General features: G+C 48.5%; 2 protein-coding genes across 4 annotated transcripts; one reads left to right on the forward strand and one right to left on the reverse strand.

Annotated features, from left to right (window-relative positions):
• The first annotated feature begins 115 nt into the window (after window positions 1-115).
• Window positions 116-10,121, forward strand: LOC120896757. 2 transcript variants are annotated; one of them, XM_040301165.1, is made up of 8 exons: window positions 116-475; window positions 859-1,006; window positions 1,615-3,384; window positions 3,467-3,691; window positions 4,543-4,717; window positions 4,816-7,472; window positions 7,556-8,596; window positions 8,822-10,121. In XM_040301165.1, exons 3-8 carry the CDS (start codon window positions 1,714-1,716, stop codon window positions 9,167-9,169), a joined length of 6,117 nt encoding a protein of 2,038 aa, XP_040157099.1. In that variant the 5' UTR covers window positions 116-475; window positions 859-1,006; window positions 1,615-1,713; the 3' UTR covers window positions 9,170-10,121. The 2 variants fall into 2 exon arrangements, with proteins under 2 accessions (XP_040157099.1, XP_040157100.1); XM_040301166.1 differs by lacking the exon at window positions 116-475 and adding an exon at window positions 561-709.
• Window positions 10,122-10,188: 67 nt separating this feature from the next.
• On the reverse strand, window positions 10,189-13,788 carry LOC120896762 (thiamine transporter 1-like). Of its 2 annotated transcripts, none has more exons than XM_040301182.1 (3): window positions 13,279-13,788; window positions 11,963-12,097; window positions 10,189-11,879 (listed from the first exon to the last, which is right to left on the reverse strand). In XM_040301182.1, exons 2-3 carry the CDS (start codon window positions 12,086-12,088, stop codon window positions 10,605-10,607), a joined length of 1,401 nt encoding a protein of 466 aa, XP_040157116.1. In that variant the 5' UTR covers window positions 12,089-12,097; window positions 13,279-13,788; the 3' UTR covers window positions 10,189-10,604. The 2 variants fall into 2 exon arrangements, with proteins under 2 accessions (XP_040157116.1, XP_040157118.1); XM_040301184.1 differs by having other exon boundaries at window positions 11,963-12,127.
• Window positions 13,789-13,970: the final 182 nt, after the last annotated feature.

Consider the following 13,970-nt stretch of genomic DNA (forward strand, 5'->3'; position numbering starts at 1 on the left):
GCGCCACCACACACATGCGAACCTGTCCCGGGGGTGTCAAGGAAATGTCAAAACATTACCAACACACGCGTCCGAGCAGGTACGCGTACAGTTGTGTGCCACGGCAACGCACACACACACACACACGTGCGCGCGGAAAGAAGCGCTCAAATTGGCTCCGCTTTTGTTTGCATGTGTTTTGTTCGCCAAACGGGTAGATGCGGCACTGTCTCACTAACACACACACACCTTGCCAACGGTAGACACACACGCATACACGCAGTCAGTAGAGTTGGAGATGCAGAAAGTTGAGCATCGCGTTAGTTTTACTTTCCTCGATGTGTACCACACACTAGAGCGGTGAACGGAAACGCTTCTGTGTGCGGCTGTTGCTTACGTTTTCTCGTGTCACGGTGGAATTTCATTACTTGGAAGCTGGTTGTGTTGGGTGAACGCCGAGCGAACGGGAGCCGGGTCGGCAGGATCATCCGGAAAGGTATGCCCCCGTTTACTGTCGTCCGTTTCTTTCATTTTAGCTTCCGGTCGGTCGTGTGTGTCTCCTGCGTACCGAATTCGCTGAATTACAGCAAGGCTATGCGTAGCTGTCGTGCCTGCTTGCACAGAAGTCTGCTGCTGTCTACGTCGTCCTGAGATCGCAGCAAGCCATCTCTCTACCATCGCAAGACGGCGCATCAGATTCGTACGGGAGAATGCGTCCCAAGTCCCCGCGGTACATAATCCGCCACAGGCGATACCCACGTCGAAAAAAAACAATGGTGGATGAGAGACCGGTTCCGCGAAGAATGTCGTAGCTGTTGAAACATTTCCGATGAATGTTGTTCGTAATTCCTTTGTGTCTTTTTTGTTCTTTTTTTTTAGGATATCCGGTCCTTGTGGCAGCGAAAAAGAATATCAAACGCGTAAGCAAAGCAAAATAAGAGCAGCAGCAGCAGCGGCACTCCATATTTGAGGGTACGACTCTCGGGGTGCCATCCTGTATTGGCAGCAAAGCGGCGGTACACCGCGGGTGAGTGTGTATGGGTGAGAATCGTGTACGGAAGAATGATCGCGCAGCTTGTGGCCCCGCTGTCGCTGAGTCTCTCATGTTCGAGACGTATTTTTCTGTTGTTGAGAAGATCCACAACTAACCTAAAAGATAGAGGTGGTAGATTTAAGCGAATTTCCCTTGTGTTGGTGAAAATTGGTGAAAGGGGAGCAAAAATCATAGCTTGCTCTTTATGATACTGCAGTAGAAGTATGAAGTATGTTTCCCGGAACCATGCATGCATTCATCCTGCGATGTTTTTAAGAAGAAAGTAAAACACAATTTGACCAACTTTTTGGTGGTAAATGGATCTTGGGAATGCGTTATTCTACGATTGACCCACGTCGCATGTCCCGTACACTTTACCTTTAAATTATATGCGTACATTTCTGTGCAAATTGCATGTTAATTCGTAGCTGTACAGAACGAGGTTGTTGCGATCGCTTCAAATAATATTAAGCTCATCTTACTCAATGCTTACATCGACACTACGATACACAAGGGGGGGGGGGGGGGGGGTGTGTAGCAGAGAAGTGTAGTAGTGTTGTCGAGTGTATTTTAACCATTTCCTTCGTTTGCTTTATTTTTAGTGTCACCCAAAGGGCGCCGGGTCAGCTCCGATTGCTGCGACGATTTAAAGCAGTCTTTGGTACGACTTCGCCTCATCCTGGACGTCCACTTTACCGGGCATGTCGTCCGGAGGTGGTAAAAAGAAAGTAGTAGCAGCAGTAGCAGCAGCAGCCGAAAACACCCCTTCCTCCGTGTCAATTGCAGCATCCGTCGCACCGCAAAGGCCTGCCGGCGGTTTGAAATTGCTGATTGATAAGAACAGAATAGGCGTGCCGTCCACTAAAGCACAGTCTGCAGTGCAAAAACAGCAGCAACAACAACAACAGCAGCAGCAGCAGCAACAGCAGCAAGTGGTTAGCACCAGGCATCTGTCGACCAGTCCGGCTGTGCCATGTTCGTTGAATGATTCTTATGTGAATTTGGCAGGCTCGCTAACTGCTATAAAGCTAGTACCAGTCGGCATTCCGGCTCCAGTGAAGGTTTCGGGTACAAGTACAAGCGAGAAAAGTGGTACGGAGAGGATCGAGATGCGTGTGAAAGTGACCGGTGAAGATGCGAATCGCAGCAGCCCATTCGCGGCCGGTGGTGGGCAGCAAGTGCCAACATCGAAGCCAACGGCAAAATTAAACAACTTGGTCGGCAGGCGGTTCTCCGTGCATCATCGATTGATCCCGACGCAGTTGATCGAGGGTAACAATGGGCAAGATGCGACAAACGCACAGTATGTGGAAATTAGTACCCCGGAGGGGAAAAGTTTAGGGCAGTTGAAGCTGGTAGGCTGTAATCCTTCGGCTAACATGATGAAATCCCATCCGGGAAACCCTGCCCCGGCAGCTGTCAACGCGTCTTTTGCACTGGCAGCGACTACCAAATCGCTCGTCGCATCGCCAGTCCAGTCTGGCAGTGTTGAAACCTCTCAGGTTGCTTCAAATAATGGCAATCCTGCAGGAAGTGCTGCTGAAACAACGCTGGCATCAACTGCTGCTGTACTGCAGAGCACTGATGTGCAGCGGGATGCTTCTAGAACGAATGAATTGCCAGCGGACAGGGCTGCCACAACGAACAAACCAATCGTTATAAAGATTGCCCCAATTCAAGCTGCTGCGCGTAGCCAATCAGCGGCTGAGCGGGGGAGCGATGACGAAATCGTTGTCATGGCAACGGCAAACAGCGAGACGCCAAAGGAAGCAGAACGTGTCGCGGTTGCTGAGCTTCACAGTGAGCTTGAAACTGCGATCGACGCTGGTGGTGGTAGCACAGATGCAGCAAAGGAACCGTCCGCAGAAAGTGATCCTGCTGCAAAGACGACTGGTGATGGTGCGGTAGTGTTGGAGATGAACCCTCGGCCATCTAGGGAGATGAAATTACTCCAGCAAACGCACAAAAAGTCGAAAATACTGACGGATATTATGTCCGAAGCGTCTCGTAAGGGGAAGCTGCGGAAGCGTCGCTCGACTAGTGGCGGTGGAGGACCCGCCCCATCCCCTGACACAGGTGCGCACACAGGACTGCGTAAACGCACCCGAAGCCGGTCGGTGGCGAACCCAAATCCAAGCGCAGAGGGTGCGAAAGAGTTGGAAAACGATCCTGGCAATAGAAAGATACGTTTCGCTAGATCGGAATATTCACTACACAAAGCTAAACACACAGCAGGCAGGAGCGACAGGTCCATTAGCAAGGATGACGATGGTACTGGTGGGTTGGGAAATGATACGGGTGCATTTATGTCCCTGGCCAACCTTAACCAAGAGCCGGATGTCGTTATCGATTTCCCCGGAGATCCACCAAAGGTGAGTAGGAATGAGGTTTAGCTCGAATGTTCCTTAAATTGATAGGGATTTTTTTTCTCTTCCTCCGAACTCTCTCCACCAGCCTGGATGGGATCGTTTCTGTTGGCGATGCAAGTCAAAAGATCCCGACTTGGGATGCAGCAAGTGCATCCGTAGCTACCACAAACTCTGCGTACGTTACACAGTGGACAATCCCAACTGGAGCTGCACCGAATGCAAAGCGACGACGGCCGGCTTACGCACAGACGTAGATACGTTCTCGCAATGTCTACGTTATGCGTTAGACTTAGTCGCGACGCGTGATGAGGTAAGCTACACGTACAATGTTATATAATATTATGTAATATATTTTATTATATTATTTGATATTATGTAATAATATATTGTATTATATTATGTAATAATACATTATATTATATAATACAGGGTTCCGAATCATATAAGGGAATAGTTTAATCAGTCAGGGGAATGTTGCAAATCGGTAGGGGAATATTGCATGCAAGCTGTGGATGTTTGCTATCACTTAGGGGAGTGTTGCAATCGATTAGGGGAATTTTGCAAGTGAACTGTGGAGCTGTCATCAGACTGTGGGTGCCGCTGTAAATACCTCAAATAATTTTCGTCAATCTTACTAACTTATCATGTTTAACTATGGCTCCGCAGCAGGATTTATTTAGTTTTACATGTGTACAGCAGAATCCCACACTAAAACAACTCCAAATGAAGTTTTTAGAAAAACATCATCGGCATCAATTCGAAGCTTTTTACACCAACACCCACCGTCTGACGACAGCTCCACAGTACGCTTGCAAAATTCCCCTAATCGATTGCAACACTCCCCTATATGATTGCAAACTTCCACAGCTTGTTTGCAACATTCCCCTATCGATTTGCAACATTCCCTTAAGTGATTGAACTATTCCCTTATACGATTCGAAACCCTGTAATATCAGTACGTAACAAAGTAAAGTTTCGGGTTGGTTTATTACCGAGATATGCTAACAGACAAGCTTTAACAAGATTTAGCTAGTATAGTTAGCCGCCCGAAAATCGTTTTTGCATTGTACTGCGATAGAGCATGCGATAAAATAGAGCTTGAATATTTACATTAGAATTCATCTGCATTTTGTTACAAAATTAATTTTGTTCTTGTTTCAGAATAATACTTTTAATCCCTTCAACGTGACCGATTTCGAAAACTATAATAAATACATAAGTCATCACATGGACCTTTCCGTGATATATGAACGATTAGCTCAAAGAAAATACAGGGCCCCCGAAGAGTTTGTATCGGACTTGAGCTGGATTGTACACAATATGTTAATTTATCCGGGTAAGTGTAATATATCGTCACGTTTTGATTTGTTTAGCGATAAGCACAACTCGGTACCAAAGGAGATTAAAACTAACTAGCGTTATTGTTTTCTGTAGGGCAATTGCATCTTGTTAAAATAGCCCGCACCATGTTCAAGCGAGGAAAGCAGGAGATGGAGGAGATGGAGCCGTGCCAGGAGTGTTACATAAAGGCCAACACCAAGAGCGATACCAACTGGTTCATAGAGCCCTGTTCCAAGCCACACCTGTTGTTGTGGGCCAAGCTTAAGGGTTACCCGTACTGGCCAGCCAAACTATACGGCACGAACGCCAACAATCAGGCGCACGTTCGTTTCTTTGGTGATCACGACCGAGCGTGGTTGCCGGTGAAGGACTGCTATCTGTACGCCAAAGGCAATCCCAACCCTCAGAAGGTGGTAGTGAAATCGAAGCAAATCACGTTCGCCAAGAGTATAGCAGACATAGAGCTTCATATAGAGCAGCTGCGCGAAAAGTACAATACGTTCAATTATGCCGAGGAGTTCGAGTTGCTCGACCCTTCCAATTTGGACAACCAGCTGCGGGCCATGCTCCCGGGGGTTTTTGTGAAAAAAGTGAAAGTCACCATTAAACGAAATGAGGGCGAGATGGTCGCCGTTGCTTCGTCTACGTGCGACGATACACCATCTCCGTCGGAGGGTAAAGAGGGTGGCGGAAGCGAGCTGCAAGTGGAGAAAGCTTCACCGTCTGCAAACAAGGACGCAAAGCCCAGCAAAGGTGCCAGCCCTCGGAAGCGGCTGACCCGTCGCATGTCTCGAATTATGAAAAGCCCTGTAGAATCGGTGGAACCGGTCGCAAACACATCGAAGGAATCGGTGGACGAGAGCGCTGCTTCCCATGCATCGTACAATGATACAGCGGCGAACGGAACCGTGGCTAGTGGTAAAGCGGTCGATAACAAGCGGCACCGGGCCAATGAAGATCGCGAAGAGCTGTCGCTATTGATACGGCGCGGTTCGCAATCGTGGGAAACGGAACCACTGTCCAAGCGCCGTAAGTCGACCGTTGACAAGAGTGCTTTGAAAGCCGCCGGCTCTAAAACGGCCCAGCCAAACAAAAAAGTGGATGCAAAGCTGCCTAAGGTACTTCAGCAGGACAGCACCGTCCTGCCCGAAGCTAAACCAGAAGGTCAACCTGTCCCTCCCGTTGAGGGAAGTGCAAATCCGGAGGCCAACGCTGCTGCTACGGCAATTAAAAGCGTACCACCGCCGGCATTAAAACCTACCGAAAATGTGCTAACATCGTTGGAGCTGTGCCGAACCAGCGTTACCAAGCATGCACTCGTTAGCATACCGGCAGATTCGACTGCAGCATTCGTCACTCAGCAAGAAAAAGATACTTCAAAAACTTTGGCAACTGCGGGAGAGGCTTGTGGAGCACCGGCAACAGCAAGCGGTACACCATCAACAGCACCTTCAAGCATGTTAAATAGCACGTCTTCCACGGTTAGTGACATTAGCATCAAGCAGGAAATAATTTCCGACGATGAAACCCTGGGGAAAAGCGACAAGAATGAACGGTCAACTACGACGGAAGTAAAACGGAAGGAAAATGAATCGGACATGTCGATCAAATCAAGAGTATCCTCAGTAAATTTGTCTAAATCTTCGGAACAAGAAGTATTAGCTGCGCCTGTGGTTCCGGGCAAATGCGTTCCCAATGCTGGCAGTAATGCAGATGACACTGCGATGGCGACCAATTCAATCAAGACGTCGTTAACTCAGACCAATGCGGAGATCAAAACTGGACACTCAAATGGTGCTCAAAAGATAGTATCAAGCAATCCAGTCCCGGCTCCAGTGCCGGTTAATACAACGGCAAAAACAAATGATGCGACCACTAATGCGGGCACTGCAACTACGATTGGACAAAGCAATCAGCGGGCGAGCACATTACAAGCAAGCGATGCGTATAGCAGCGTAGCTGTTTCGGTCGGGCTGAAACGACACCAAGCAGCAGTGCCAGCTACTAAGACCACGAAAGAAAACGGCTCTGCGAATGGAGATGTTGTTCCGGTCAAAGCGATAGAGCTGCCGGTGTCGGCGGTTCCCAAAGGCAATGATTCGGGCGCTGTTACGGTGGTGTCAAGCAATCAGCGGGCTAGAAAATCTTTTCCGGGCGGAGCAGCCAATGCAAAGCACGCCGCTACTGCTAGACAGCCGCCACCGAACGCAAACGCTGTAGGAAGCAACATACAGAATGTGTCGGCAATGCGTAACTCTTCGCTGGAAAGCTTGTCGATCGAGCACAAGTCCCGTGAGGAGGCGACGGTGACAAAACGATCGCAGAATTCAAATTTGTCAAGCCCGTCGACAGTGCCCATACCATCGGCAGCCCCATCTTTCCCTCCACGAGTCGCAGAGGCGCCCAAACGAACTGCCAGCATGAACAACACGAGTGTCAGCGCTAACAGTAACGGTGTCGCTTTGGTGCCGAAGCAGCTCGTTCCCGCTTCTACGACGATTTCCCTGATTCCCAGTGCAGCTGATCGCATTAGTGATAAACATATGGCACCCATTGACTTGGACAACGATGACATAATGATCATCGACGAAGATATCCCGTTGGCCGCAGATCAAAGCAGTGCTTCAAGCAGTCAATTGGCGCTTCCTCCACTTGTGCCGAGACCTCAGGTGCAGAGTCCACGAACTGAATCGACCGATCGGGAAGAGCTGGTGCGTCCTACGGACGTGCTGAACGACTGCGCTGGTCAGGTAATTATTGTCCGCACATGGACAGTGTCCTACCTACGTAATGTTTCTAATTAATTATTTTCTTTGTCGCATATTATTTGCAGCTCTTGGACAGCTTCCGCTTGACGATAGAGAACGTGCTGTCCGAACTGGCTGATAAAGGTTCGCCAGCGGCGGAGGTTTCACTTCTTAAAATAAAGCTGGACCAATCTCAGAAGCAACACGAGCAGCGTATAACCGAACTGGAAGAGCAGCGCAAAATGTACGAAGGCATGATGCAGGAACTGCGCCAATCCCTTGAGCAGGAGAAAAAACGCGCCCTCGTCGAGCAGCGGGAGCAGCTGCAGCGGGACAAGCAGCGTGCAGTGCAGTCCGCGAAACAGAAGCAATGGTGCAAGCGTTGTCTGAAGGAAGCGAAATTCTACTGCTGTTGGAACACTTCGTACTGCGAAGTTTCCTGCCAGGAGAAGCACTGGAACGAACACAAAGATGTGTGCAACCAGGCAGTGGAGAAAAGGGCACGTTCCGGTTTACCCACGTCGCTGGTACCGACCGTGCCAGACCATTGTTGGGCGGAGGATGGCAAGGGCCGTACGCCGGAGCATGGCGGCAGCGTTCGTCCCGTGCTTCTGTTACCGGTAACGACGAGTGTCACCATTTCACCCGACAATAATAAGGGCAGTATGCGAAAGCATGCAGCTGCTGCTGCTACAGGTACCGGTCCACGAGGCATCGGTACGCCTGACACTGGAGGAGGGCGTAAAAAAGTGACCTCTAGCCCTAGCACAGCTTCGCCGGGCGCAAGAGGAGACACCAACAACATTAACACTACAATTCCCAACAGTACCATGGTGCCTACTGCAACCAGCACGCCGTTCCTTGCAATGGCCCGCTCGTATCCCAGTGGAGGCACATCGGGAGCTAATGTATCTTACACTCCACCGATAATTAAAGCCGTCTACAGCATAGATTCGGGTGCTAGTTTTCCGCAGCATACGGCGCACAATGGTGGCAACTTGGTATCAAGTGCTGGCGTTGTATCTAGTATGCCCCAGCCACAGCAACAACACCAACAGCGAATGAATACATCACGCGACAAATCGACCAAACGCTCAGAACGTCGTGATAATGTCGCTTCCATTAAGGTGGGTTTTCCTTTTTCCTTATAGTTGTGTGCATATCATTACAGTACTTGCGCACATTACATAGAAAAATGCAGGGAAAGTAAGTAAGTCTTTGGCAGTGTGTAGTAAGTCGTCGTGATTGGAAACAAGTAGAACATGAATATCAAATTCCATCTAACACTATGCTAATGAATCCCATGCCTTTCTCTCTCTCTCTCTCCTTCCTCTGCTAATACTACCTCTCAGGTGTCACAAGGATACGTTCCAACTAGCACATACGATCTGACAACGTCACCGTCCCGTATCACCACGGTACCGATACCATCGTCGACTGGTTCGATGGCAATGCGTGCGTACAGTCGGATTATCCCTACCGGAGATATTGCCAGCATGAGTGTTTCCCAGAATGTGTGGAACCAGATCAGTATGCAATCAGCTACCATGCGACAGTCGCACCTGGGCAATGTTGGACCACTCGGCGGTGTGGATAGGAGCGGGCTGAGCGTCCAATCCGCAGGTGACTTCAGAAGCCTGCAGGCTCATACCGCCGCCACCGTACCATCGCAGAAGCAAAAACCGACCCGGGAGCAATAGCAGTGGCGACGTGGTCGTGGCAAACACAGGGGAGTAACGGTGCAACAGCAATGATGCTGATAATGCCAGTGTCACGGAAAATGCTGATGTGAATATATTTTATGACACGCAACCGAGTTTTGCGCCGACTGTGTTTTAGCGATAATGGTAATACTAATTTATGTATCATCCATACTTTAATGAACTATTTTTTTTATACATAACATAAGCACATAAAGCTTTGTATTACTTAACTTAAAATTTCGTACAATTTTATATTTACAATACTTTTATAGACGTAGCTTATCCATAGTTTGATCATCGTTCACGATGGTATTATTGATTTCTCAGAAATGTCAATGGATAGGAACTACTACTACTACTACTGGTGCGAACATTTGAAAAGATGAATGTTAAAAACATTTATTATTGATCCTAATGCTATAACTTAATGCAGAGTGCGTTGAACAATGTACAGATACATAAAATTTAAACTTGAGGCACTTATAAGGCAGTCATAGTATACCAGTTATCATCCACTTTGGATGCGATATGGTTGTCTGATGGTACAGGGTGTTTCAATGCATGATTTTGGGACATTTTCTTGACTCGTTTTCACAGAAAGAGAACTGTGTGTGTGATGGGAATCGGAATCGGATTGTACTCTTGTTGGATAGGCTCAATCGGAATCTGGTTGAAATTTCCAATGCGCCTGTCGTAGAGTATAATTCCTATACAGCAAAGTTCACTTCCCATTAAGAGTTAAGAAAGTGTCCCAAAATGTATAAGAACCCCTAAAACCATTTTTGAGATAAAAACTACGATCGAATGCATCTTGAGTGTGTTGTATTGGTTCCAAGATGCGTATTCTAACGCGTACACTATAGTGAATACTTTTGTTTTGAATTATTACGATTGATTTACGCAATAGCTATTAAAGAAGCTACGGTATTAAAAATTAAACGAAAATGCAGTTTTTGATACTATATATTTACTTACGGCGAGCATAAATTACAAAAAAATATCACAAGACGCTGAGATTGTGCAGTTGGGATTTGGTTTTTATGTTTATTATTAATCAAAACAGTGCCTAAATGTGTCTCTAAAAGGGGCTCTAAAATAAAAAAGTCTTTCTAACACTAATAGGACACATTACCTTAAGGGGAGGTGCGCATTATAATGCTTCCTACAGTCAATCACTATCTGTTCCTTTTAAACCATCAAGTGTGTATACGGTCAATGTACTGCGATACAAGAGCACTTCAATCATGCGATCATGCCGATCGATAATATCTCTTCTACGTAAGTAATGTATTTGCTGGCTTGTGCCGTTCTCCGTTACCGATATAGCATCCCGAGAACTAATTTGTACTACCTGTTGCGTTCATTTCAGCCTCGTCAGTGTGTGTGTGTGTGCCGGGGTCTTCTCACGTGGAGCGTGGCGGCGCATCTACCATCACCTGTAGCGCCTGATTACGCTGGCAACGATCTCGGCAGCCAGAAACGCCGTATAAATGCCACCAAGCACCAGGAAGTAGGAGCTGAACACCGTAAACTGACCGAACACGTCCAGCGCAAACCAGCCGTCCGAATCGGTGACCGAGAACGTGAGCAGCGTTTGCAGCGACAGTGCGACGAGCGTATTGAAGCCGAACACCAGCCCAAAGCAATCGTCCGAAATGTTTTTGGCAATTTCCGCACTCACCACGGTAATTGCGAACGCGTACAGCACGCAGAAAATCATGTACCCGAGATAGGACACGATCAAGTTGCCGGTGTTGGTTGCTAGCATCATTGCGCCGCCCGCTGCAAACGAAAGCAGTGCCAGCGATAGTAGGCTGGTGCGCGGTTTTAGAAAACCGCTGTGTAAGTAACCGGCCAGCAGGGAGACGATGGCTCCGAGCAGTGTAACGGCTGCCTCAACCGCCCCGTTCCAGACGGCGGGCTGGGTTTCGTCGATGGAGCTCCAGAGCGCCTGCACGTAGGCGAGAATTTGTATGTAGCCTGCCATCGCCAGACCGTACCACACGCTCCACTGCAGCACGCTCCGGTTGGTGAACGAAGTGCGAAAGTGTGTCCAGAGCAGCACGAACGCTTCCTTCAGCCGGGAACGAAATGGGGTCTGTGACGGAGCTATGACGCCCACCGGAGGTTTGCTATCATCTGACCGATCGTCGGCCATTACGTCCACCATCGGTTCCTGCTTGTCGGCGGCGGTGGCCGAGCCGTTTGGCAGTTGGGGCGTGGACATTTCCGGCAGCTCGTCGGTTAAGGTTCGCCGGTGGAAGTACATGCTGGTAGGTACGGAGGGTAGAAACAGGGCCCACACTGTGGCACTGATCTGTGCCGCGAGCGACAGGTAGTTCAGCTGACGGTAGTCCATCGCCTCGAAGTACACCAGCAGCTGGGCCAGGCTGGCGGCAAAGAAGCGCCCACTGTAGATAGCTGCCCGCGTGTGCGACGTCACCTTCTGGTAGTGTTCCCGGTCCACCTTGGCGTAGATGTAGCTGAAGTAGGCGACCTCGGCCGCACAGTAGGTGCCGTAGAATATCTCCAGCACCTTGAGCGCGTTCAGCGAGGTGGTCCAGGTAAGCATGCTCCAGACAATGATGCCGGCAGCACCGTTCACGATGATGATCGGTTTGTAGCGCAGCAGGTCCGTCACCAGAAAGATGATGGCCAGCTGCGCCAGATAGGAGTACGTACCGATCGGGAACGCTTCCTGGATGATCTGGGGTGAAAGTAGGATTCGAAATTGATTTTACATTAACGTTTGTTGCTTCTCATTTTAGCCCCCCCCCCTCCCCCCTGTACCTGTTCCATCGTTAAATTGCGCCATGGTCCTGCGAGGTAGTCGACGATGAATGGTTCACTGGGACGAATTTCCTTGAGAAACCCGAACGTGCACAGCAGCAGCGATATCTTTAGCCATGGTTGCATTCTCTCGACCTGTGGGAACAAAAGCCGCGAAAGGACAATCTAATCGGGCTGAGTGAGTAAAACTTGTTTATGGTCGGAACAAAAATCATCAATAATCATTACTAAATGACGTGCGCGGTAACATTCACTTATCGTGCATATTGGCATTGATGATCATGGGAGATATCTATGCGCGGTAAAACAAACAAGCACGCGGCGATAAATCCTCCCTACAATGTTACTCAAACTTATCGGATTATGAATTTAGCGCATTTTCTTATCGGAAAGACAAGCAATAGAAAGCGTGTAAATAATTCTACGGTACTTTGATAGACAAAACGAGTGCTGTGTAATCGTTGTTGCTTGATTATCAGCGTGTGATTGATACGATTATATCTCCAATTGAATGGCTTTATAATGGCTATTGGTTGTGAGGTCAGGACACATTCCAAAACCATAGATAGCACACCAAGAAGGACAAGCATGGCGGGGTCTACACCGGCCCAAGTTAACATGTGCATTTTTTTGGTGCAGGGTTAGGTAATAAAAATAGAATAACACAACATTTGTCACGCACTCCAGAAAATTTGTCGTATTTTAGGTGAGATGCCACTGTCCGTTTGCTTACATTACATAACGACACAGCTAAATGTGTGATGTTATTGTTTCTAGCAGTGCTTAAATTGAATCAAGCAAACTGTGATTGATTTGAATGAAAGCGTGTTTGTTCGGTTTGGTTTTTAGGCCTTTCGCAGCCGGCAGCTAGACCTACAACAGCAACAACGGCACAGCATAGGATGTTTTACGGTATTAACACATTTCCGCACACGCAAGCGTTGTGCACGAGTGATTTTTTATATGTTTAGTGGCATTTTGCTTGTTTTTAGTTGGTTTGCACACGTCGCTTATATATTGTGTATCCGTTGATCGAATTTCGCATGGGTGCCACCGCCATCAGTCTGGTAATTGGAGCTAATATGCATCAGGAGGACTGCTTTGATCTGCGGCGTATGTGTGTTGCGACCTGTTATGAAGGCCACAGTCACTATGATGAAGCCTAAAACAGCACTAGGATGTGAACATCTTATCGCACCGTCTGCTACATTGTTGCAGGCGCAATCGGACGCGATTAGAGAACAATGCCGTCCTGCAGCTGCAGCCCCACAAACGCTGTAATGATTACATTGTACTGTTGTTTTAGCATTGCTTACCTAAAAATCGAAGAATGCCGCTAATAGTGTCGTCTAACTCTCCACTCTCTCGCGCTCTCTCTCTCTTTCCCCCCTGGTCCAAAACCTGCAACGATGCACTTTCGAGGCGTTGTGGGGCCGGAGGATTCTTACCGCCGTGTTGCACTAAACCCCTGCACGAATTAGCCGGTTGAACGGTGCACGGCAAGCAAACCGAACGAGGCCGTCTGCTGTCAATGACCACAACAACGGTACTGGCGCTGGGATGCCCTTGCTTAGACCTCCCTTAGCGTGATAGAAGAGATACACAGCCCCGTATGGGTGCCTCCCTCGCATCAGCTGATGATGATCGTCGTCGTCGTGGTCGTCGTCGTCCGTAGACCATACGCCCGTGTTTGACAGCTACGCTCCCGGTTTGTATGTGGGGAGAATGCAGTCGGATGAGTTTTGGGGTGGGAAACAAGGGAAGAAAAAGAAACCCATACCCCTTGTCATCCCTTGGAAGCACGCCGTCGGGTCCGATACACACGTGCACACACGCTGCATATCGTTTGTTTACGTTCTGGTCAATGTCAACGCGATTGATAGTCGTGAGAGGGAGAGAGAGAGAGAGAGAGAAGCGTCTGCAACTTAGCCGCGAGAGAAAATTACTGATAGCGCTTGTTGGTAGTATCGCTCGGATCTTTGAGATGAGTCGGGGTGGTGGCAAGGCT

The sequence above is a fragment of the Anopheles arabiensis genome, chromosome 2, assembly GCF_016920715.1.
Source record: "Anopheles arabiensis isolate DONGOLA chromosome 2, AaraD3, whole genome shotgun sequence".
Classification (NCBI taxonomy): domain Eukaryota; kingdom Metazoa; phylum Arthropoda; class Insecta; order Diptera; family Culicidae; genus Anopheles; species Anopheles arabiensis.